Below are 24,002 nucleotides of genomic sequence, written 5' to 3' on the forward strand. Positions count from 1 at the left end.
AAGCACTACATACAATTCTTGTAAATAAAACTAATAAGTTACTTACAATGAATAACATATGTACATTTACTGCTCACATCTGCAAGTAGGGAAAGGTTTGGTGTTTCTTTTTCTTTGCAGCTGCTTCATGTGCAAATTACAAGCTATTTAACTTTCCAAAAGTGTAAAAAACATTTTCCATTTCACATATTTTAAATGCTTATGTGGATTTGGTAAACAACACATTTTAAAAATAGCATATCTTAGCAGCAATACAGTATTTTCTTTCCATTTTCACAGAAGCTCATATTTGTATACTCATATTTGTTCAATATTGAGCTATCTGAAAAACCATAACAATGCAAGCACAGTAACAATATAATACTCAGAGCATATCGTTTAATATGCCAGGAAGAAACTATTTAAATTATACACAATTTTCAAATTTCTTGGAAGGTCTTACTGAAAGAAGTTTCTTTTTACAAGGAACCATTGGATTTAAAAACATGGAAAGTTAACTTGTAATCTGTTCAAGATTTTTGGTTAATCAAAAAAAAAAAAAAAAAATTGCCTTCAACTCGCACTCCCTTATTTGTGTCTAAATTACAATCTACCTTCTCTCAGAGCACCAGATGTGTGTCTCAATCCTTCTGATTTTGTAAAATCAATTTCAGCATAGGAGAGTGATGTCTCACTACTACCAATACTTTCAGTTTCCGCAGTCTGCTGCATTTTCAGGCTGCGGGGAGAACGTGGAACTCTCTCATCATCACCAGAAGATGGGGCCAAATCCAATGAAGCATAATTTAATTCTTTTTCACTGCTTACTGATGATGGTCTTGAATTTGATGCAGAACCACAGCCAACAGAAACATTCTCATATGGAGCATCAACAAAACTCCACTGGTCTTGAACATCAGGAAGTAAGTTAGGTAGTCCAGTAGTTTTTGGACTTTCGTGTCCAGAATTAATTTCATCTCCATGGCTAGAGGTACTTGAAATGCTAACACGATCTGGTGACTGTGAGCTAGTTGCTTTTAGTCTGTCTGTTACAGCAGCTGATGGAATTAAAGAGGACATTTTAGTGCTACTTGATGGTGATGTTCCTGGAGATTTGATAACAGGCACAGGACAAGAACTTTTTCTATTAGGTGAAGGGAGATCTGCTTGAAGGGAAGGTGGTGCAGCAGGAGCAGACATCTGTTTCCTGAATGCTGGTACAGACTGTAAAGAATGTGTTTTTCTCTGGGCAGGAGGTGCAGTATTATTATTGGCACCTGTTGTAGATGAAAAATTAAAGCCTTTATTTGTCCTTGTTGATACATTAGTATTTGAAGAATTTGTGGGGACAGCACTTGGAACTTGAGGACTATATGTTCCAGAGAAAAGACTGTGATCTACCAAGGATGTTTGAACTGGTGCCATAACTGTGTAATCACTAGCAGGCAGTGATGATGCAACTGCAGAAGACCTAGATGTTTTCAAATTAATATTCATGTATTCATGTGGAGGTGAAAACTTTAGAGCAGTACTGTGATTCTCAGCACCATATGCATTAACCCGTTGCTTATTACATCTTCCTGATACTAGCACCTTAGAAGAGTTACCAGAAAGACTGGGAGGAGGAAGAGTACAACCTATAATTGGGAATGTCCGACTTAAATCAAGATTAACATATTCTCCTCTTGGACTTCCTGGAATTTCAAGATTTGAATTTCTTTGAATTCCTTTTTCTGTTTCTTGAACTACATCAGAAAGCATTAAAACCTGTGAAATGTTGTCATTACCTTGGTTTTGGTTAAAAGTTTTAATGTCCATATCTTTAGTTTCTAAAGCACTCATATTCATATAATCACTAACTTCATTTTTTGATGCTTTCTCATCAACTGAATATTGATTTTTTGTCTGTTTGTTTTCTCCTTTGTTTTGCTCCCTACCCTGAGTTACGTTTATAGTTAAAGAAGCAGCATTTTCTTTTTCTTGGGATGACAATTTTTTAGCAGATTTTCCAAATGTTTCTGGTCTTTCTGCCAATTCCACAAGAGAAGACATTGGAGAAGCTCCAGTTGAAGAACGGCTGTTAGATCTCTGTCTAGTATTTGAAAATGAATAACGTCGACCACTTTCAGTACTCCCTTCCTGATTATCTCTTGCTTTACTAATACGAGAAGGATTACGATTGTAGTCGATTTCCATTAAATCATCACTATAATCACTCTTGCTACTTGATGGTCGATGATGATGAAGCCCACTTTGTAAAAGTGGAGCACTGGATGATTTTGCAGATGTACAGGAATCTATACTTTTCAACATTCCCAATTCTGTTTCAATTGTTTTTTGACCCCTTCTGGATTTTGTAGATGCTTGGCTACCAACAGAATAAGCACGGACTCGTGATGACTCAAGATGAGATGCCAAGTGGCTTTTTCTCAGCTATAAAATGGAAGGATGAAGAATAATAAAAATTAATATACTTTTAAATGAATTAACTGTTAAAATGATTAAATATTTAACAATAAATCAAAACTAATATGTATTAACATTTACAAGTTCAAGGCACAACAATGAAATATTTGGGTACAAACTTTAAAATCTGTGTTCAAATTATGATGTAATAATTATGATGAAAATAAATTGAAATACAAAAGATTAAAATGCTATAAATATTTCTTTTAATTTAAATAAAAATTATTTAAATTAGAATCAACATTAATCAAAACAATATTAATAAGCATCACAAAGTTGACTTAAAACTTCAATGCTGTTGTAAACCACAATTTTAATTTTCATATCTTATGGCAAAATTTACAAATTATTTGTGATGTACAACTTACTCTATAAATATTAAAATATGAATGAGTCAAAAAACTGTTTTCTCAAGACTTGTCTCCTTCACTTAAAAAAAAAAAAAAAATCATTTACTATGGTCAAGGAATAAAAGTAAAGCACAATGCTATATCCTGTTGTAGTACAGTAGTATAGTTGCATTTTTCTCTGAAGTGCCAGTGTAAAGAAAAAAAAAAAATCAAGTTACAAGTTATAAAAGGATATCACCTCAATAGTGTTAAATTAGTTTTTATAGATTGCATTTTTCAAGAACTGCTTCACATTTTGATGCCAATTTTTTGAGTCCACATGGAAAAAGAGCTTTTTTCTTATAAAATGAAAATGTAAAAACCAGAATATCACATTCTTTGGCAATTTGTTTCGGATTTCACTTTTTAAAGTAATTCACATAAATTGTAACAAAATTCCACTGCCACAAAAAATTTAGTTATAATCTTATTATTTCAAACATTGATATTAAAAGCATATAGTTTTTTGTTGGTCTTCTCTAGTTCTGTTGTGTTATCCACCACAGTCTGATTACGCTGGTCAACACATAAAATGTTATGAAAATGCCCAATCTGGACTAATTTTATGCTGCTGAACATGAAAATTACATTAAAATTTGTTGAATGGCTCTTGTTTTCAAATTACAGTGAGGGACTCATATTAGCAAGTTACTCTACATTATCAACTACGGCTCTTGGCAAAACACATGAAACACCATAGTTTCAGTACTCCACCCAAATATATCATCTACAATTCATCCTGTGCCTCACGGTGAAGTACTACCTATTCCTGAACCTCCCGACCATTTTTCTGTACACCCTGATGAACATCAACTCAATATACATGAAGAAGTATAGCAGCCATCTACCTCAAGGGATCCACCATTTTGTCCAAACCTTTATCCTTCTGAACCACATAAGATCACAGAAATTGAGCTTAATAACCTCATCAGGGATCTCGAATTGCTGAAGAATAAGCAATTCGAGAGCGTTTGGCCTCGAGGCTACAACAGTGGAATCTTCTAGATCATTCTGAAAGTGCAACGTTCTGTACTCGAAATAAAGACTATGATAAATTCTATCAAACAGAAGATGAATTTACTGATTGTAAGGATGTTGATGGTCTAATTTTTATTTTTTTTTAGGAGCATTAGCAACTAAGGCCATATTGCTCCGGGATATGTGGTGGGCATTTCCTGACCTTTCCGCATCATCTGTTTTTGGTGGTCATGGGTTCGAATCCCGGTCTAATCAAGAAGCGAGTGCTACGCACTGCTGCTCCTGCCCACCTGGCTATGGAGGCGCCTGTTGATGGTCTAATGGCTTTTTTTTTTTTTTTTTTTTTAAGGAGCATTAGCAACTAAGGCCCTATTGCTCCGGGTCATGCGGTGGTCATTCCCTGACCTTTCCGCATCCTCCGTATTTGGTGGTGACGGGCTCGAACCCCGGTTTAATCAAGAAGCGTGTGCTATGCACTGCTGCTCCTGCCCACCTGGCTATGGAGGCGCCTGTTGATGGTCTAATGGCAGCAATGAACATGAGGCACATTCCTGAAGAATGGCAACTATTTATAGATGCTTCTTAGGTTAGCCAGAAGGCTGTGTTATTACACAATGGAAATATGCTGCCTTCAATACTTGTGTATGCTGTCCACAAAACAGAAACATATGCAAACATCGAGAACATCCTCTTAGGTGCACACTATCAGAAGTATGAGTGGCAGATATGTGGTGATTTAAAGGTAATCGCCATTTTATCAAGACTAAAAAAGGGTTCTGTGAGTGGGATAGTCATGCCAAGGATATGCACTAGAAGAGTTGGTATCAGTGAAAATCATTAACCCTGGAATGAAGATCATAACATTTGAACCTCTGGTAGATCCAAATAAAGTTTTGCTTTCACCACTCCACATTAAAATGGGACTTATGAAAAATTTCATGAACACTTTGGAAGTGAACAGTCCTGCATTCACATACTTGCAAGAGAAATTCCCAAGACAGTACAGAGAAGATTAAGGTAGACGTTTTCAAAAGGTCCACAAATAAGGCAACTTTTCAAAGCTGATTGATTTTGATTTTGATTTGGTAGTTGTTGGCGCATCGGCTTCTGTGGCCATATTGCACCTCCCAAGGTTTTTGCAGTACTTTGATCCAAGCCCGAGGCGGGAATCGAACCCGTGACCTTTGAGTTGCCGGGCAGGTACTTTACCCACTCGGCTTTTCAAAGATGAAAAGTTTGAATGTGTCCTTAGTGATAGCGAGAAATCCGCATGGAAAGCCTTTTGAAATGTTTTGACTGGTTTTATAGGAAATGTTTTAACATTTCCTATAAAACTGGCAACTTGTGGAAGATCTCATTACTTCTTGCAAAAAACTAGGTGTAACATGTCATTGAAGATACATTTCTTGCACTCACACCTGGATTTCTTTCAGCCAAACTGTGGTGCAGTCAGCGATGAACATGATGGGTGCTTCCATCAAGACACTGCAGCAATGGAACAAAGATACAAAAGCAAATGGGGTGCCACCACTTTAGCTGATTATTGTTGGATGGTGAACAAGGGATGCTCCTCAAGCTGAATACAAGTGAAAGGCGAAAAGGTCCTGTGTTTGATACAGGTATGTTCGTAGCTACATCTTACTGCCATATAAATCAAAAATACCTTGTATAAATATAAACTACTTTTTTCGAAAACAAGAGCCAATCTGCAATTTTAAGCACTGTTTCCGTGTTTAGCACCCCAAAATCTATAAAGTAAATTTACTTTCATGCCCGTAACAAAATATGACCCAAAATTTGTCGTTCAGTGTTATTCTCTACACAGTGAAAGATAAAGTCCAGCTGATATTTACTGCTAATAGAAGTCAATGGGAAACCAGTGATAAATATCATTGGTCCTATCAACAAAAGTCAAAAGCCAAGCCACCTTTGATGGAAAGTTACTAAAGTGTTTTGTGGATAATGGAAGCATACAGATAACCTTTGCTCTATAGAGAATTAAACATCTACAGTAGATATAAATGCATCGCTATTTGGGAGAAATATGTTAGCAGCCTGCAGCAGTCTATCTGAAAAGCAATTAAAGAGGAAACAGTTATCAGTTTGTGCACAGAGTGCTAAAGAAGCATAAATGCCATCCCTACAAATTTGTTATTCTTTTACAATCATGGAAAAATTATTACAGATCCATTCCTTTTGCAGTGCTAATGACAGAAAAACTGAATTTTGTGAGCAGATTGTCAATACCCTTAAAGAACCAAACTATTCTTTAAGACATTTGTGTAAGTTGTGAAGTATGCGGTCACTTGAATGAAACTATGTTAATTACAACTTTTACAAGCTGAACATTTGGTAAAGGAGTATTGAAAAAAATTAGATTGGTGAAATGCCCTTAACAGTAAAATGTTTTTGATTCGACAATATAATGCACTCCATTTTGCTTGTGTAGATGAATGAGAACATCAGAAGCATTTGGTTAAAATGTCATGTTGCAGTTCAGTTAACCAGAATAGAATGCTCAAAATTAGCAAAGAAACACTTCAGAGAGTAACTTGGCTTATTAACTTGTAGCTTAAGCCAATGAGTAGATGTATAAAAGATTACGGAATATGCACTAAGAATAACTAATGTAAATATTAAGCTTAATATTTAAATACTTTCAACATTTGTTGCACCATTGCAGAAAAACTCTGACATTCAAGGAATACAATTCTAAGACAAATATACTTGTGTGGAAATGAAAGTGTATCCTAAATTTCCTAATTTAAAATGCTTATAATTTAGGATACTTCTCATTGAATATCCCCTACTGCAGCCAACATAACTGATAGCTGTGTAAAATAAAAAGATTAAAATCATAATAGCAGTAGATTTTTTTTCACCGAAATCTATGGCGCACTATGGCCATAGTTGCTGATGCACCCAATAAATCCCGAAACAAACAAACCGAAATCTAAGCTGAATTTTGCATACCTTCAGAGGCATATAATGTTGCCAAGTGCAAATATTTCTAAATGAATTTTTTTTTTTTTTTTTTTTTTAGTCATCTACCACCTAGTGGTAGATGACTAAAAATACCACCGCTTTGCTTATTGGACGCTTGAAGTAGTGGAACCCATGTTTAGTCTCCAGAGCTAAGTTCCGGTCAACCCTCCCCATCTCTTCCATCATGTAGTATGAGTGATGACTTTTGAGGTTATGATAAACATCATGGCAAGATCCAATCTTCCATACATTTCGAGGATACAGCTCTAAAACAGTGTTTGCAGGCCGGCTGCTAGTTAGTACACTGGACCGAACATATTGGTAACTCTTTAGGAGGATTCCGGATCAGCTGGTGTATAATCTTGCTACCTCTACTCTGCCAGATAGTGACTGGAGGGAGTCTGAGTAGTGTGTACCGAGGGGCATTCTCGGGGCCACGTTATGTCAAGGATTTGGGTATATTCTTATTATGTGAATGCCATATACAAAAATTTTATTACTTCATACATCACATTCCCCCCACTTTTCTTACCATTGAATACACCATGAACTGTCAAACTAATAGAGTAAGCTTATCTGTGAAAAGATCTAAACCTCCCAAACACTTCCTAGTTCATTTCACAAATATACGTGGTCTCAATTATAATCTCAACGATGTCCATTTCCACTTGCAGTCTGCCAAACCCCATGTACTTTTTCCGACAGAATCTCAGTTATTGGCTGATTCAACTACTGCTATCTCAGTTGCCCAAATTATTCGCTGTATGATTCCTTTCGCCTCAAAGGTGGTACTTGTGCATATGTACATTCCAATATTCCCTGTCAGAGACTTGGTAATTTGGAATCTCCTCTTTTCGATCTTCTCTGGCTTAAAATCTCTCTACCTCATTGTGTCAAATTCATCTGTTGTCTTTACTGCTCTCCCAACTCCACTAATCACTTGGAGCTCTTTGCAACTTGACTTTCTCCCATGCAACTTTCCTAACAGTGAGGTAATTTTCCTTGGCGATTTTAATGTTCACAGCTCCAGCTGGCTCCTGTTTCTAGTCACACAGATCCAGCTGGTCGATCTGTGTGACTAGAAACTGACTGAGGCTTTTGCAATTACTAATGACCTTGCACAGACTGTTCATTTACCTACAAGAATACCGGATAATCCTAACCATACAGCCAACACGCTTGATCTTTTTCTCACAAACAACCCTTCTAAGTACATGGTTGATGTGAGTGATCCTTTAGGCATCTCAGATCACAACTTGGTGATTGTCTCTTCTCCATTGGAGCCTTTATCTCATGGCTATTCCCAACCAAGTGTTGTTTGGCATTACAAGAATCCAAAATGGGATGACCTGCGAGATTTCTTTTCTTCTTTTCCTTGGTTGGACTGTTTCAAAACTTCTGATGTCAATGTTTGCTCAGATCATGTCAGTGAAATTATTCTTGTAGGAATGGAATGCTTTATCACCAACTACACTTTAAGATCTCATTCTTTAACTAATCATGTCAGTGAAATTATTCTTGTAGGAATGGAATGCTTTATCACCAACTACACTTTAAGATCTCATTCTTTAACTAAACTTTGGTTTTCCAATAAATGTGCTAAGGCTGTTCAAGCAAAGAACGTTGCAAACAATTGTTTCCAATTCTTCAGTTTCATTTTCTGCCTACACCAAAGCTCGCAACAATTGTAAAGCAGTTATTAATCAGTCCAAACTAGATTTTGAACAGGCTAAGAGTAGAAAACTTGCTTCTTGCCTAATGGTAGCCAAGCATTCTGATCTCTTGCCAAAGTTATTGGCCGCAACTTCCCCATCATCTCTGCTCCCACCTCTGTCAAAACCAGATGGTTCTGTTGTCACTTCAGCCAAGGATAAAGCTGACCTGCTAGCATCCCATTTTGCTTCCAACTCATGTATTAATGATCTTGGTAAAACACCTTCCACCATTCCCAACAAACTCCATTCAATACCTCCTGTGATCTTCTGTCAAAAGGATGTCTGAAGGATTTTGATGAATCTTGATGCTAAGAAAGCTCCAGGTCCTGATGGTATTTCTCCACTTGTTCTCAAAACCTGTGCTACTGAACTTACACCTGTTCTTTGGCACCTTTTTTCACTTTCTTATTCCGAAGGTGTTTTTATCCTCTGCTTGGAAATTTGATCCCTCCCATCAAATTATTGTCCAATTGCAATTACTTCTACCCTTTCTAAAGTAATGGAGAAATCAGTTAACCGCCAACTCTTAAACTACCTAGAAACCCATCTGATCAATGATTGTCAGTATGGATTCAGTCAGTGTGGATCCACTGGTGATATTCTGGCTTATGTTACCCATTTATGGACAAATTCAATGGAAAAGTTTGGTGAAACACAAGCAGTTGCTCTTGACATCTCAAAGGCTTTTGACCGTGTTTGGCATAAAGGTCTTCTAAACAAGCTTCCATCTTATGTTTGCCAACTGTTTTTTGTAACTGGTTATCTAGTTTCCTCTCTGATCGTGCACGGAGGGTGATGGTAGATGGTTCTCTGTCTTTAACTTCTCCACTAATGCTAGTGTCCCCCAATGTTCAGTTCTTTCCCCCACTCTTTTCCTCTTGTATATTAATCACCTTCCATTGACTGGAAATCCTATCCATAGTTTTGCCGATGATAACACATTGCATTCCACTTTCCATTTTGAGAAACCTTACCCTGCTCAATCAGCTTCAACTTCTCAAATATCCACTACCAATTCCCTAAATGCCAATCTCCAGGTAATTGTCCAGTGGGGCAATTACAGCTAAGTTGATTTCAATCCTTCTAAAACTCAGTCTTGTCTTATATCTCGCAAAAAGGATTCTTCTGCCCCTATGCTCATCTTTGGTGACACTCCAATTTCTAGGCAAAATGATATATCTGTTTTGGGGATTACCCTGACTTCTAATCTCTCTTGGCACAAGCACATTACAAATATTGCTTCCTCTGCTTCTAAAAAACTTGGTTTTCTCTTTCGCTTTCAGCGTTAATTTTCTTCGAAACAGCTGTTCACTCTGTACAAATCGCAACCCCCCCCCGCCATGAAATATTGTTCCCACACTTGGGGCAGTGCACCCAAAACATCTGTCTTCTAGATTCCATTCAGAAGAGGGCAGTTAGGTTAATCAATGACTCCTCTCTAACAGAGTCTCTCCACCCACTGTCTCGTAGACATACTGTTTCTGCTGCATGCCTTTTCTACAGATACTTCCATGGACACTGTTCTTCTGAATTGGCTTCTATAATTCCCATCTCTCTTTCAAAACAGTCTGAACACAGGCCGCCAGCAGCCAACATCCATTTACTTTTCATCTTCCTCGTTTATTCATTCAACTGCCATTTTTCTGGAACAACCTTCCTTCCTACGTATTTCCTGAAAATTACAATCTACAGAAGTTCAGATCTAATACCTTCTTTTATCTTCTCAACCTTCAACCCAAGCACGGTACTAAGTACTATAGGTTCTAATGCCTCTCGTGTTTGGAGTTATCATTAAAAAAAAAAAAAAATTATAGCCACTTTAAAAATAGTCATGTTCTAGTTACAGTAATTAAGGATTTAAAAAAAATTTTTTTTTTTTTTTTTTGTAATTAGTGTATATTATTCTTTTTTTCCTCTTCTAATTGCCTTCCAAAAACAATCTTCAAATAAAATAAGTGGCGCAGAAATTCTCTCTTAGCAAAAAAATTTACTTGTTTACTGCTGTAAACAAGTAAATGGCCTATCCTGGAACAAATAAGCTGTATTGTGAAAGCCATAACTGAACCTGTTTACAAAACATTACACAATTATATTAGTAATGGCAAAAGATGCAAGAAAGCAAGTTTATAAACATCAGAAAAACACACACACACACACACACACACACACACACACACACACACACACACACACACACACACACACACACACACACACACCTTTCCCAGTAATTTGTTCTAGTTCTTCCTTGAAGTTATTCAAACTGCATACCTCCACAATCCCCAGGGGCTCACATCTAGTGCGTATGGGCTTGGCAAACCCAGGGTCCCGAGCTGGATATCATCATTCTTCTCTTTCTTGGTGATTCCCTTCTATTCTCTCTCTCTCTCTCTCTCTCTCTCAGGGTAACGCAGGAATTTTTTTTTTTTTTTGGCTGGTGTAGCATAAGCCTCAGGCTTCCTTGCACTATATGGCTAAAAATAATAATAATAATAACAACAAAAGATGGGAGTTTATGCCAATAATCAACCACCCACTTGCTGAAGGCAAACTTACATCTATCCTGCAACCATCCTTCCTCAATTTGAATTTATGTCCCCTCGTGAGTCTGAGCAAGAGGAAGAATGCCATCAGCATTAAGCTTGCTCAATCCATTCGATGCCTTAAACATCTTAATCAGATCACCTCGCAGGTGTCATCACCTGTGAGGTAATCTGATTCTAATTTACAGACACTGCAATTTGCAGAACTGAAGCCTTTCTTGGTAAGAGCACCCCTTTGTTCCTCTCACCAATCTCATTACCCTTCTCTGTGCCCATTCCAGCACCTCTGCATCCTTCCTATAACCACTATGAATGCTAATGTGATCATAATATATGATTTATGATAGTGCATGTGCCAATATGACTTGTAATGAACCCCTGTGTAAGTTGTGTATTTATGTATTAATTTTTTTTTTTTTTAATTTTATTATTATTTTTTTCTTTCTCTTTTGGAAACGTTTCTGCAGTATAGGATACGTAAGCTTCATCCGAGCCTGACAAGGAATTGAAACAAAAAACAAATATATACAAATGGTAATTTATTTCAAAAATAACTGTAGTCATCTAATATATTTCAAAAAATGTTTTTTTTAAATCATATCTGTAACTGTCAATTAAGCTGATTCACCATTTAGTGATGTTCAAATACATAAATTGTAAAGATTTTAATGGCATCTAGAGTAATAAGAATGGGGGAAAGCAATTTATTTGGGCAAATATACAATCAACTGGAAGTATGGCTGAAATAGATCTAATTATGCACTTAAGATATTTATTATGAGCAAACTATTCTACTTACAAATAAATACCTTGTAGGAAATTTTCACACAGTAAGCAAACAAACTTACCTGAGGTCGGCTACCAATTGAATAAGCACGTACTGGTTTGATATAATCCATAGAGTCATCTTCTGATGGAGAGAAATAAGACTTGACCTGAAAAATATCAGTGAAAATACTGAAACAATAACAAAAAACTTCTTTTTAATCAAAGTATATTATTAAAGTTAGGGAATGTATAAACTGGGATATCAAACTCCTCTTAATGGAATGCTCTTTCACCATTTATGATTCTTGAGTTTCATGTCTGTAACAGAGCTATATTGGTATTTGAAAAATTAACTATATTGGTATATGATCCAAAACTATATTGGTATCTGAAAAATTGAGGGTGTAACAAAAATCTGTTCCTAAATAATCTGTATACATAAAAGAATGACATCATCAAATGGGCTTTTACCAAGCAAACTGCTAAATACTAGGCTTTACTGTATCAAAGAATAGAAGTCTGAAATAAAGTGAAACGTGTTAACATTTCAGGCTTAATACACAGTACTTTAGTCAGATAATGGAAAATATTTATACTTTTACTAAACGTGCATTGGTAATTCCTATGATTTACCAGATTTTAGGCTTTTACAGTAACGTATGCATAATAATTAATTACAAGAATAGATTAGCAATAATTATATAAAAAAATTATAGATACAAATAATGATTATATCAAAAGTGGGGTTGGCATGTAAGGTTTTTGAAATTATTATTTAAAAAATAAAAAAAAGAAAGCAAAAGTTGAATGAATAATGAGGAAGAAGAGAAGTTAGTTCTGTGAGTTAGAAGTTGGCCAGTAAAAGGATGTTGACTGGCTGCGACATGTGATCTAACTGCTTTAAGAGTGAGCAGAAATTATAGAAGCCAATTCAAAACAATAGCGTCCATGGAAGTATCTATACTATAGAAAAGGCATGCAGCAGAAACAGAATGCCTGTGAGACAGAGTGGAGAGACTGTCAGAGACAATCAATTAATTAACTTAACTGCCCTCTTTTGAATGGAATCTAAAAGCTTGAGACAAGTTTTGGGGGCACTGCCCTGATGTGGAAGAAATATTCCAGGGTAGGATGGATTTGCAATTTGTACAGAATGAATAGCTGTTTGGAAGAAAAGGCATTACAAGAACTCCCCGACTTATTTAATACTCGACTTACGCAAACTGAAAAAAATATGGAAACATATTTGCATCTGTAGGGATAAATGGAGGTATTGTGAAAATATCGCAATGTGAACCCAATAACACTTCCTTTTTTTTTTTTTTTTAAATTCGTTTGAAGTCCTTGGAAGTTGAAAAATGTTCCCATTATAACAATCAATTTTAAACAACTTTGTGATATTTTTCTAAAGCAAGTTTCTGGAGGTTACAACCACAAAACAATAAAAACAATGAGATTACTCTCATCAACCGGTGCAATACCTCACTTTGCTTATTGGAAGCTTGAAGTGGTGGAACCCATGTTCAGTCTCCAGAGCTAAGTTCCGGTCAACTCTTCCCCATCTCTTCCATCATGCAGTATGACTGATGACATTTGAGGCTATGATGGACACCATGGCAAGATCCAATTTCCTTTCATTTCGAGGGCACTGCTCTAAAATGGTGTTCGCAGGCCGGCTGCTAGTTAGTACACTGGACCAAACCTATTGGTAACTCTTTAGGAGGCTTCCGGATCAGCTGATGTATAATCTTGCTACCTCTACTCTGCCAGATAGTGACTGGAGGGAGTCTGAGTAGTGTGTATCGAGGGGCATTGTCGGGGCCACGTTATGTCAAGGATTTGAGTATATTCTTACCATGTGTACGCCATATTCAAAATTTTCATTACTTCATATAGCATTTCCCCCCACACTTTTTCTTACTATTGAATACACCATGAATTGTCAAACTAATAGAGTAAGCTTATCTGCGAAAAGATCTAAACCACCCAAACACTTCTTAGTTCATTTCACAAATATATGTGGTCTCAATTGTAATCTCAACGATGTCCATTTCCACTTGCAGTCTGCCAAACCCCGTGTACTTTTTCTGACAGAATCTCAGTTTTCATTTGATTCAACTACTGCTCATCTCAGTTGCCCAAATTATTTGCTGTATAATTCCTTTCGCCTCAAAGGTAGTACTTTTGCATATGTACGTTCCGATATTCCCTGTCAGAGACTTGGTAATTTGCAATCTCCTCTTTTTGATCTTCTCTGGCTTAAAATTTCTCTACCTCACTGTGTCAAATTCATCTGTTGTCTGTACCATTCTCCCACTTTAACATTGACAAATGTAAAATACTACATATGGGAAACAGCAACCCCATAGCAACGTATCAACTCTGTGGTACTACACTGACAGTGGTAGAGAATGAAAAGGGCCTGGGGGTAATTGTGCAGGCAGATATGAAGTTCACTGAGCAGTGCAGACGGGCTGCAAGAGTAGCTCATGGTGTGTTGTCAATGATATACAGGAATTTTTCTAGCAGGGATAAGGAGGTGATTATTCCCTTGTATAAGGCAATGGTCAGGCCACACCTTGAGTACTGTATACAGGTCTGGAGGCCTCATTTCAAGAAGGATGTAGAGCTGCTGGAACGAGTACAGAAAAGGGCAACAAGATTAGTGAATGGAACAAAGGGGTACTCTTGTGAAGAAAGGCTTAAGTTTTGCAAATTACAGTGTCTGGAGACTAGGCACCAGTGAGGTGATCTGATAGAAGTGTATAAAGCCTTGAATGGTTTGAGCATGCTCAATGCTGATTGGATTCTTCCTCTTGCTCAGAATAATCACCCGAGAGGGCATAAATTCAAATTTAGGAAAGACAGATGTAGGATAGACTTGCGGAAATTTGCCTTTAGCCAGCGGGTAGTTGGTTGGTGGAACAGACTTCCATCCCTTGTCGTGGAAGTTGATAGCCTAAATAAATTTAAAGCTCAGCTGGACAGGTATTTCGAACGAACAGAGGAGTGGAAGTGGGTTTTTTTTTTTGGCTGATGCTGCATAAGCTTGCTTTCTTGCATCATATACCTCTACTAATGCTAATGCTAACTCCACTAATCACTTGGAGCTCTTAGACTTCCTCTCTTTGCAAACTGACTTTCTCCAGTCCAACATTCCTAACAGTGATGTAATTTTCCTTGTGATTTTAATGTTCACAACTCCAGCTGGCATCCGTATTCTGGTCACACTAACCCAGCTGGTCAAGATGCTGAGGCTTTTGCAATTACTAATGACCTTGCACAGATTGTTCATTTACCTACAAGAATACCGGACAATCCTAACCAGACAGCCATCACGCTTGATCTTTTTCTCACAAACAACCCTTCTAAGTATATGTCGAAGTGTCTGGTCCTTTAGGCACCTCAGAATAACAGTGATGTAATCTTCCTTGGTGATTGTCTCTTCTCCAATGGAGCCTTTATCTCATGGCTATTCTCAACCAAGTATTGTTTGGCATTACAAGAATGCAAAATGGGATGACCTGCGAGAATTCTTTTCACATTAGCATTAGCATTAGCAGAGGCATTTGATGCAAGAAAGCAAGCTTATGCAGCATCAGCCAAAAAAAAAAAAAAAAAAAAAATAAGTAACATAAATAAATAAAAATAACCACTTCCACTTCACCCCTCTGTTCGTTCGAAATACCTGTCCAGCTGAGCCTTAAACTTATTTAGGCTATCAACTTCCACGACAAGGGATGGAAGTCTGTTCCACCCACCAACCACCCGCTGGCTAAAGGCAAATTTCCGCACATCTATCCTACATCTGTCTTTCCTCAATTTGAATTTATGCCCTCTCAGGTGATTTTTCTGAGCTAGAGGAAGAATCCCATCAGCATTGAGCATGCTCAAACCATTCAAGGCTTTGTACACCTCTATCAGATCACCCTGCTGGTGCCTAGTTTCCAGACACTGTAATTTGCAAAACTTAAGCCTTTCTTCGTAAGAGAACCCCTTTGTCCCATTCACCAATCTAGTTGCCCTTCTCTGTACTCGTTCCAGCAGCTCTACATGTTTCCTGAAATGAGGCCTCCAGGCCTGTATACAGTACTCTAGGTGTGGCCTGACCATTGCCTTATACAAGGGAATAATCACCTCCTTATCCCTGCTAGAAAAATTCCTATATATCATTGACAATACACCATGAGCTACTCTTGCAGCTCGTCTGCACTGCTCAGAGAACTTCATATCTGCCTGCACCACCACCCCCAGGTCCCTTTCATTCTCTACCACTGTCAGTGTAGTACCACAGAGTTGATACGTTGCTCTGGGGTTGCTGTTTCCCATATGTAGTACTTTACATTTGTCAATGTTAAACTTCATTTGCCACCTCGAAGCCCATCTGCTCAACCTTTCCAAATCCTGTTGCAGCAGCATAGTGTCAGTAGTGTCCTTGACAACCCTGCCAACCTTCGTATCGTCTGCAAACTTATCGTCTGCAAACATTTTCCTTAGTTGGACTACTGTTTCAAATGAATGAAACAGCAGTCGAGTTCAAGTGAAATTATTCTTGTAAGAATGGAATCCTTTATCTCAAACTCCACTTTAAAATCTCGTCCTTTATCTAAACCTTAGTTTTCCAATAAATGTGCTAAGGCCATTCAGGAGAAGAATGTTGCATATCGTAATTGGCTTGTTTCCAATTCTTCAGTTTCATTTTCTGCCTACACCAAAGCTTGCAACAATTGTAAAGCAGTTATTAATCAGTCCAAACTAGATTTTGAACAGGCTAAGAGTAGAAAACTTGCTTCTTGCCCTAATGGTAGCCAAGCATTCTGGTCTACTGCTTTGGCAGTAGACCGCAACTTTTGCCCATCTGTGCTCCCACCTCTGTCCAAAGCAGATGGGTCTGTTGTCACTTCAGCCAAGGATAAAGTTGATCTGCTAGCATCCCATTTTTCTTCCAATTTATGTATTAATGATCTTGGTAAAACACCTCCCACCATTCCCAACACCCTCCATTCAATGCCTCCTGTGGTTACTGTCAAAAGGATGTCAGAAGGATTCTGGCGAATCTTGATGCTAAGAAAGCTCCAAGTCCTGATGTATTTCTCCACATGTTCTCAAAACCTGTGCTCCTGAACTTACTCCTGTTCTTTGCCACCTTTTTTTCACTTTCTTATTCCAAAGGTGTTTTTCCTTCTGCTTGGAAATTTGCTCATATCCAGCCAGTTACTAAAAAGGGTGACAAATCCCTCCCATCCAATTATCGCACCATTGCAATTACTTCTACTTTTTCTAAGGTAATGGAGAAATCAATGAATCGCCAACTCTTAAACTACCTAGAAACCTTCCGTCTGATCAACGATTGCCACTATGGATTCAGTCAGTGTCGATCCACTGGTGATATTCTGGCTTATGTTACCCATTTATGGACAAATTCAATGGAAAAGTTTGGTGAAACATAAGCAGTTGCTCTTGACATCTCAAAGGCTTTCGATCATGTTTGGCATAAAGGTCTTCTAAACAAGTTTCCATCTTATGGTTTTCCAACTGTTTTTTGTAATTGGTTATCCAGTTTTCTCTCTGATTGCTCACTGAAGGTAATGGTAGATGGCTCTCTGTCTTTTAACTTCTCTACTAATGCTGGTGTCCCCCAATGTTCAGTTCTTTCCCCCACTCTTTTCCTCTTGTATATTAATGACCTTCTTCCATTGATGGGAAATCCTATCCATAGTTTTGCCGATGATAGCACATTGCATTTCACTTTCTATTTTGAGAAACCTTGCTCTACTCAATCAGCTTCAATTTCTCGAATATCACTACCAATTCCTTAAATGCCAATCTCCAGTGGGGCAAAGACAACTTAGTTGACTTCAATCCTTCTAAAACTCAGTTCTGTCTTATATTTCACAAAAAGGATTCTTCTAGTCCTATGCTTATCTTTGGTGACACTCCGATTTCTAAGCAAGTTGATATATCTCTTTTGGGATTACTCTGACTTCTAATCTCTCTTGGCACAAGAGAAAACCAAGAAAAACTTGGTTTTCTCTTTTGCTCTTGGTGTTACTTTTCTTCCAAACAGCTGTTCACTCTTTACAAATGCAAATCTGCCCTACCACGGAATATCGTTCCCACATCTGGGGCGGTGCCCCCAAAATTTCTCTCCGGCTTCTAGATTCCATTCAGAAGAGGGCAGTTAGGTTAATTAATGACTCATCTCTAACAGAATCTCTCCACTTGCTGTCTCATAGATGTACTGTTTCTGCTGCATGCCTTTTCTACAGATATTTCCATGGGCACTGTTCTTCTGAATAGGCTTCTATAATTCTCCTCCTCTCTTTCAAAACATTTCGAACCCGTGCTGCCACCAGCCAACATCCATTTACTATCCAACTTCAAACTCACGGAACCAACTTTTCATCTTCCTCGTTTATTTATTCAACTGCCATTTTCTGGAACAACCTTCCTTCATGTCTTTCCTGAAAATTACAGTCTACAGAAGTTCAAGTCTAATGTCAACAAATATCTTTTCTTGTCTTCTCAACCTCCAATCCAAGCACGGTACTAAGTATAGGTTCTAATACCTCTCGTGTCTGGGGTTTTCATAAAAAAAAAAAAAAAATTAGGTGCTGAGATCTGAAAACTCACCTTGGGGAAATCTTCAACTCTTATGCAGATTTCATCCCGGGTAGGGAAAAGTGTCTATGTAGACATATATTGATAGACTGTGAGAATTAATTGGTTTTTGTTGTCTAGATTACTTTTCTAAATAACATAATGTCAGAAGAAGATAGAGATATTACTTGGTCCCAGGAATTTGAAGCATGTTCATCTTGTTCTGAAACATATTCTTCCTGTGGATTTTGCAACAAGACAGGTGTCTCTCTAGAAATCTTCTCAGACACCAAGTGTAAGGTATTAACACCTGGGAAACAGTAATCCCAAAATAACTTATTCACTTGGTGGAGTTCAACTAAACCCAGTACTGGAGGAAAGGGACTTGGGTGTTATGATACAGTCAGACATGAAATTCTCTGAGCATTGTAAACAGGTTACAAGGAAGGCCCATGGTGTCCTATCGATGATCTATTGAACTTTTGCAAATAGAGATAGGGACTTGATAATCCCATTATATAAGTATTGAGACCGTACCTAAAGAAAGACATCGAGCTTCTTGAAAGGGTGCAAAGACGGGTAACTCGCCTGGCGAGATCGGCAAAAGGGCGTCCTTATGAAGAAAGACTTCGAATATGTGGGTTGCAGAGTTTGGAAACTAGACACCTTAGAGGATTTGACTGAGGTGCTTAAGGCTCTGAGAGGCATCAATAAAATGAATGAGGACGAAATTTTCAAGATTATAAATGGTGCTAGAACTAGGGGACATAAATTAAAGTTACGGGGGAAATGTTTAGATTGGACTGCAGGAAGTTTTATTTTAGCCAGCGAGTTATAAATTACTGGAATAAGTTGCCTACAGGGGTGGTAGAGGCTGACAGTTTGGGGAAATTCAAAGGTCATCTGGATAGTACCTTTGGGTGAGGGAAGCGCATAGGATGATAGGCTTAATTTCCTTTTCTTTTATTAATTATTATTATTTATTTATTATTTTTTTTTATCATTGTTTTATTTAGCATAGGATGATAGGCTTAATTTCCTTTTCTTTTATTAATTATTATTATTTATTTATTATTATTTTTTGATCATTGTTTTATTTGGGTTTTTTTTTTTTTTATTTGGCTGGTGCAGCATAAGCCATAGGCTTTCTTGCACCATGCGGCCATTACTAATACTATTACCATACAGAGACAGGTGAAATTTAGTGAAAGTATGGATGACTCATTTCTGTGAAACAACAGATGAATTTCCAGGATAAAGGAAAATCACTCTCCTGATTCTCTAATAGGATGATTGCAATAGAAAACAGATTGACCAGAGCCAATGTCCATGTCGGGAATATGCCTTAATCTTTGCCAATGGCTGTGGACACACAGATAGCAGTTTCTCAGTGCAACTTCTCGGTACAGTAAATGCTTTACGGGCAACACTAAATTTTGGAATGCTCTTAAGAATTACACCCTTTAGGTATTAAAAGCTCAAGTGATTAATCCTTAATCCTTTTAGCTCTTAATTCATGCTTTCTACAGCATAAGCTCTATTGCCTAAAGGCCAGAGGTGCGAACAATGTGCACCCAGGTCTCTCGAAATTAGTTCATTATATGGAAACTATTTTCAATGTAATGACCAAGGGGGAATCAGAAAAGTTTGCTATATAGAAGTTCGTTAAAGAGGTCTGACTGTGTGTGTGTGTGTGTATATATATATATATATATATATATTTATTTATTTTATTTTATTTTTTTCATTATTATTTTAAAAGGGCGTTAATGTGAAACGGAGTAAATTGAAGAGTTGTAAAGTGGGGCCTACCGAAAACATCACAAAGTGTTTTCTAAATATTTTCTAAATATTTGCAAGATGTAGATGTTAAGCATTTCTGTAAAGATATTAGTGGTCTTCTGAATGAATTGGGCACTGAACACAATCCTAATGAATGGCATATAATTAATGATGCCTCAAAATTAAGTTTAAAAGCAGTTTTATTGCAAAATGGAAATGCATTCCCATCAGTCCCTCTAATTTCATGCTGTTGGCTTGTAAGAAACATACGAAAGTATGCCCAAGATCCTGAATGCAATAAATTATAATGACTTTGCTTGGAATGTCTGCTGTGATCTTCAAGTAATTGGACTCAGTGGTTACAGGGCAGTTTCACAAAATGTTGTTTTCTATGTTTGTGGGACAGTCGTGTAATAGAAAAATAACATATTGTATAGGAGTGTGAAAAGAGGGAGAAATTTTTACCAGGAACAATATAAAATATGTTCCACTGGTTGAACAAAAAAAAAATTCTTCTTCTAACTTTGCATATAAAGCTTGGATTAATGAAGAGTTTTGTTAAGGCTCTGCATAATGTGGATCCTGCTAACTAAGGAAAGTGTTTCTGAATTTAACAGATGCAAAACTGAAAGGAATTTTCACTGGGCCTCAAGTAAAGAAACTCCTCAAAGGTAATGTATTTGAAACAATGCTATAGGATACTGAACTAGCAGTTTGGCAATAGTTTAAAGCAATTGTGCATGGATTTCTTGGAAGAAGGAAAAAAGATAATTATGAACTTTTGATGTCAACTGTACCACAATGTTAAAAGACACAGACAACTATATGTCTTTGAAAATTCATTTTCTTCAGTCCCATCTCAATTTTTTACCAGAACTGGGAGATGTAAGCAATATGCAAGGAGAACAGTTTCATCAGGACATATCCATGATGGTAAAACAGTACCAAAATCACTGGGAACTGCCACAATGGGAGAATTATTGGTTTCTTAGGGGAGGAAAGCAAAATGGACTATATGAGCAAGAAACCTCTCTGACTGGCAAATATTTCTAAGAAAAACAGAATGTGTAATGTAAATTATATATTCGATTCAAGTATTTTAAAATAAATGACTCATTTTTAAGATAGCATATGTGTTACTGTATGGTATTTGGTCATTCATTAAATTATTAAAATTTCAGTATATCTTTCAATGGGGACGTGATAGAGACATGTTTTTGGTATTTTTGGAATCAGTGGATTAATTTTCTTTAGAATCTGCAACTTTTGCTCCTGAGATATGGAAAAAAAATAATAATGATAAAAACTGTTGGACAATGTTATTTAGTGTCATACAATAATAAGTTTAAACATAATATCTTTAAGACAAGTTAAAACTTTTATATTCATTGTACTTACCTTTTCTAAAGGAAACTCAGGATTTCCAGTTACTGGTGTAAAAGTACAGCCTGCATCTTGCAAACTGGAATTACTGGTCATTGGGCTTGATGTATCTGTACACCTACCTGCCAAATATCAAAAATTCAATAGTTCAATAAACTGATTCATTTATAAGAACACAATATGCACAAAAAAAAGTAATTATCAATAATGATATCAAAACTATCATGATGACATTCTGCCTTCCTCTGGTATCTTCTTTCCATCTCTCTTCCTTTATATCTTGGCGGGGAACTCACCCTGTTCCCCACTGACAGAACTAAGATGTGCTGGAATAAAAGTGTGTGAATACAAGAAATGAACCCTCCAGCTGATCTTATATCCTAATTTTTAAAATTTGTTGGGCATATTTTCAACAAAAAAAAAAAAAGTAAATGAAATGAAGACAGGGGCTACCATACCAAAGAATATGAAATTTAAAGGGGAGAGGGGAATAGAAGGTGACAAACAATAAAACACCAATAAACGAGTGTGTACTTTACATATTGAAATAATACCAAAAGTATGAACAATAAATTATCTGATCAACTGGCTAATCAAATTTAACACATTTATTCCCTGTGAAAAAATTGCTGGCTACTAGATTCTCAATCTGGTCACAGATTCTCAATCTTCTTTAATGCACCTGTCTCATTTAAATTGCAATTTTCTTCAAACATTCATCTCCGTAAACTTCTGACATTTCTTTTACAGTCTCTGTAACACTCGTATCACGTTGAACAAAACAGCAAATAATATAATGTTGCTCGTTCTTCAAATCTTCAATTATGCAGTTCACTTTATGACTATCAGAATACATGCCAAAACTTGCAACTGTGCCAGTGCGTTCTTTTCCAAAACTTGAGTGGTTATATGGTGGCACTGCCATTCTGTCAATTAAATGATCAGCCTGTTAAAAACTGTCTTTTGCTCCAAATGGATTTTTTTTAACTGGTTTCCTACTTTAAGTATTTCTACGACTAATCTATCATCTTAATTAATGACCATTCATTACTATCACCTTAATTAATGACAATACATTACTAACTTTAAAATTTTTGGCTATTTAGTCTATATTTTAAGTTTTCCTTGTCTCTACCAACTCACTTTTTTTTTGTGTGACAAATTTTTCATTGTTACACAAAAAGATCAGATTTATTCAGAGTTTACTGAAGACATTCTTAGTTACTATGACATTTAACAGCACAGCACAATATCCTCTGTTTATAATAATGATCCAAATTTTACATCTTTGTCAGTAACTTACATTATTTTTGAATGGTACACGAAAATTATAAAAATAAATGGTGATAACAATGCAGCCCTGATTCATTCCAGGTTTAACTTTAACCCATTTTCCACTGCTTCCTTGAATCCTCAACCATTGTTAAATGAGCATTTAGTCCCCTTAAAAGATTATCTTTGCTGCTTTTTTTCTAAATTTTTTTATTTTTCTAAAATTTTGAAGAGTCGATTTATGGGTACTTTTTTGCATGCTTTTTCAAGATCAAAAAATCTTAAATGCAAAAAATCTTATGTTCCTATGAATTATCTATAATTTATCTTAATATTAATATTTAGAGAGAGAGAGAGAGTTCATCTTTATTTCAACTTAAGGGTATATGATTAAACTGTATGGTTTCCTTCACATTTAGTTTTCCTAAATCCCTGGCCACCAGGGGTTTAGCAGTCTTCAACTTCAATATTACTATGAGTTATTTCAAGTTTTGCACCCTCCACAACATGCCAATCAGCCTGTGAACATACACTTCTGTAGACATAATACACTTATGGTTATGAGTGCATGTTGTGGAGGATGAAAAACCTGGAATAACTCATAGTGAAATATCTCGCACACACACACAAAATGTAAGAATGCTGGAACAGCATAAGGTTAGACATTTCCATGTTTAATTTAGGCTGGTATCACAAGGAATTTTATCAGTAAAACTAATAAATAATAATTTTAATCTGTTCCTTATGCATTTAATTAAAACAACTTTTGCATATATTTAAAAAAATAAACAGTTTTAGACAGCTTATACACAGAAGTATTCTGTTTTGTGAGCACATTCAAATTGTTTCTCACCAATTTTGTGGCAATTTGAGTGTCTAGTTTCCAGAACAAAAAATTAAAATCTTACTTGAAGTATTAAGCTTAGACAAGGAAGAAGACAAAGGTGCCATATCTAAATAGCCTTCTTTTAATGCAGGGCATTCTACATCTCCACCTGGAGCCATAGGAACATAACCATCAGGTCTTCCAATCATCTGCTCTGATGTTGGAAGTGGGGGTGCTAATGTTGTCATTGGAAGAGATGCTTTGGCATTTGCTGACCCAATATTACTCATTGGCATATAGCTATCTAAAAGTAAAT

At 36.6% G+C, this 24,002-nt stretch overlaps 1 protein-coding gene across 1 annotated transcript in view; it reads right to left on the reverse strand.

The window, feature by feature from the left end:
* Window positions 1-582: 582 nt before the first annotated feature.
* The window catches only part of LOC150079898 (uncharacterized), a 130,175-nt gene continuing 106,755 nt past the window's right edge, over window positions 583-24,002 (reverse strand). Inside the window, exons 10-13 of the mRNA XM_090383272.1 lie at window positions 23,769-23,990; window positions 21,604-21,710; window positions 11,904-11,990; window positions 583-2,412 (exon numbers count right to left, since the gene is read on the reverse strand). Of these exons, the coding sequence (XP_090239398.1) occupies window positions 583-2,412; window positions 11,904-11,990; window positions 21,604-21,710; window positions 23,769-23,990 (2,246 nt within the window). The remainder of the gene's footprint in view (window positions 2,413-11,903; window positions 11,991-21,603; window positions 21,711-23,768; window positions 23,991-24,002) is intronic.

This window comes from Mastigoproctus giganteus, chromosome 10 (genome assembly GCF_048544385.1).
Source record: "Mastigoproctus giganteus isolate SK-2022 chromosome 10, ASM4854438v1, whole genome shotgun sequence".
NCBI classification, from domain to species: Eukaryota; Metazoa; Arthropoda; class Arachnida; order Uropygi; family Thelyphonidae; genus Mastigoproctus; species Mastigoproctus giganteus.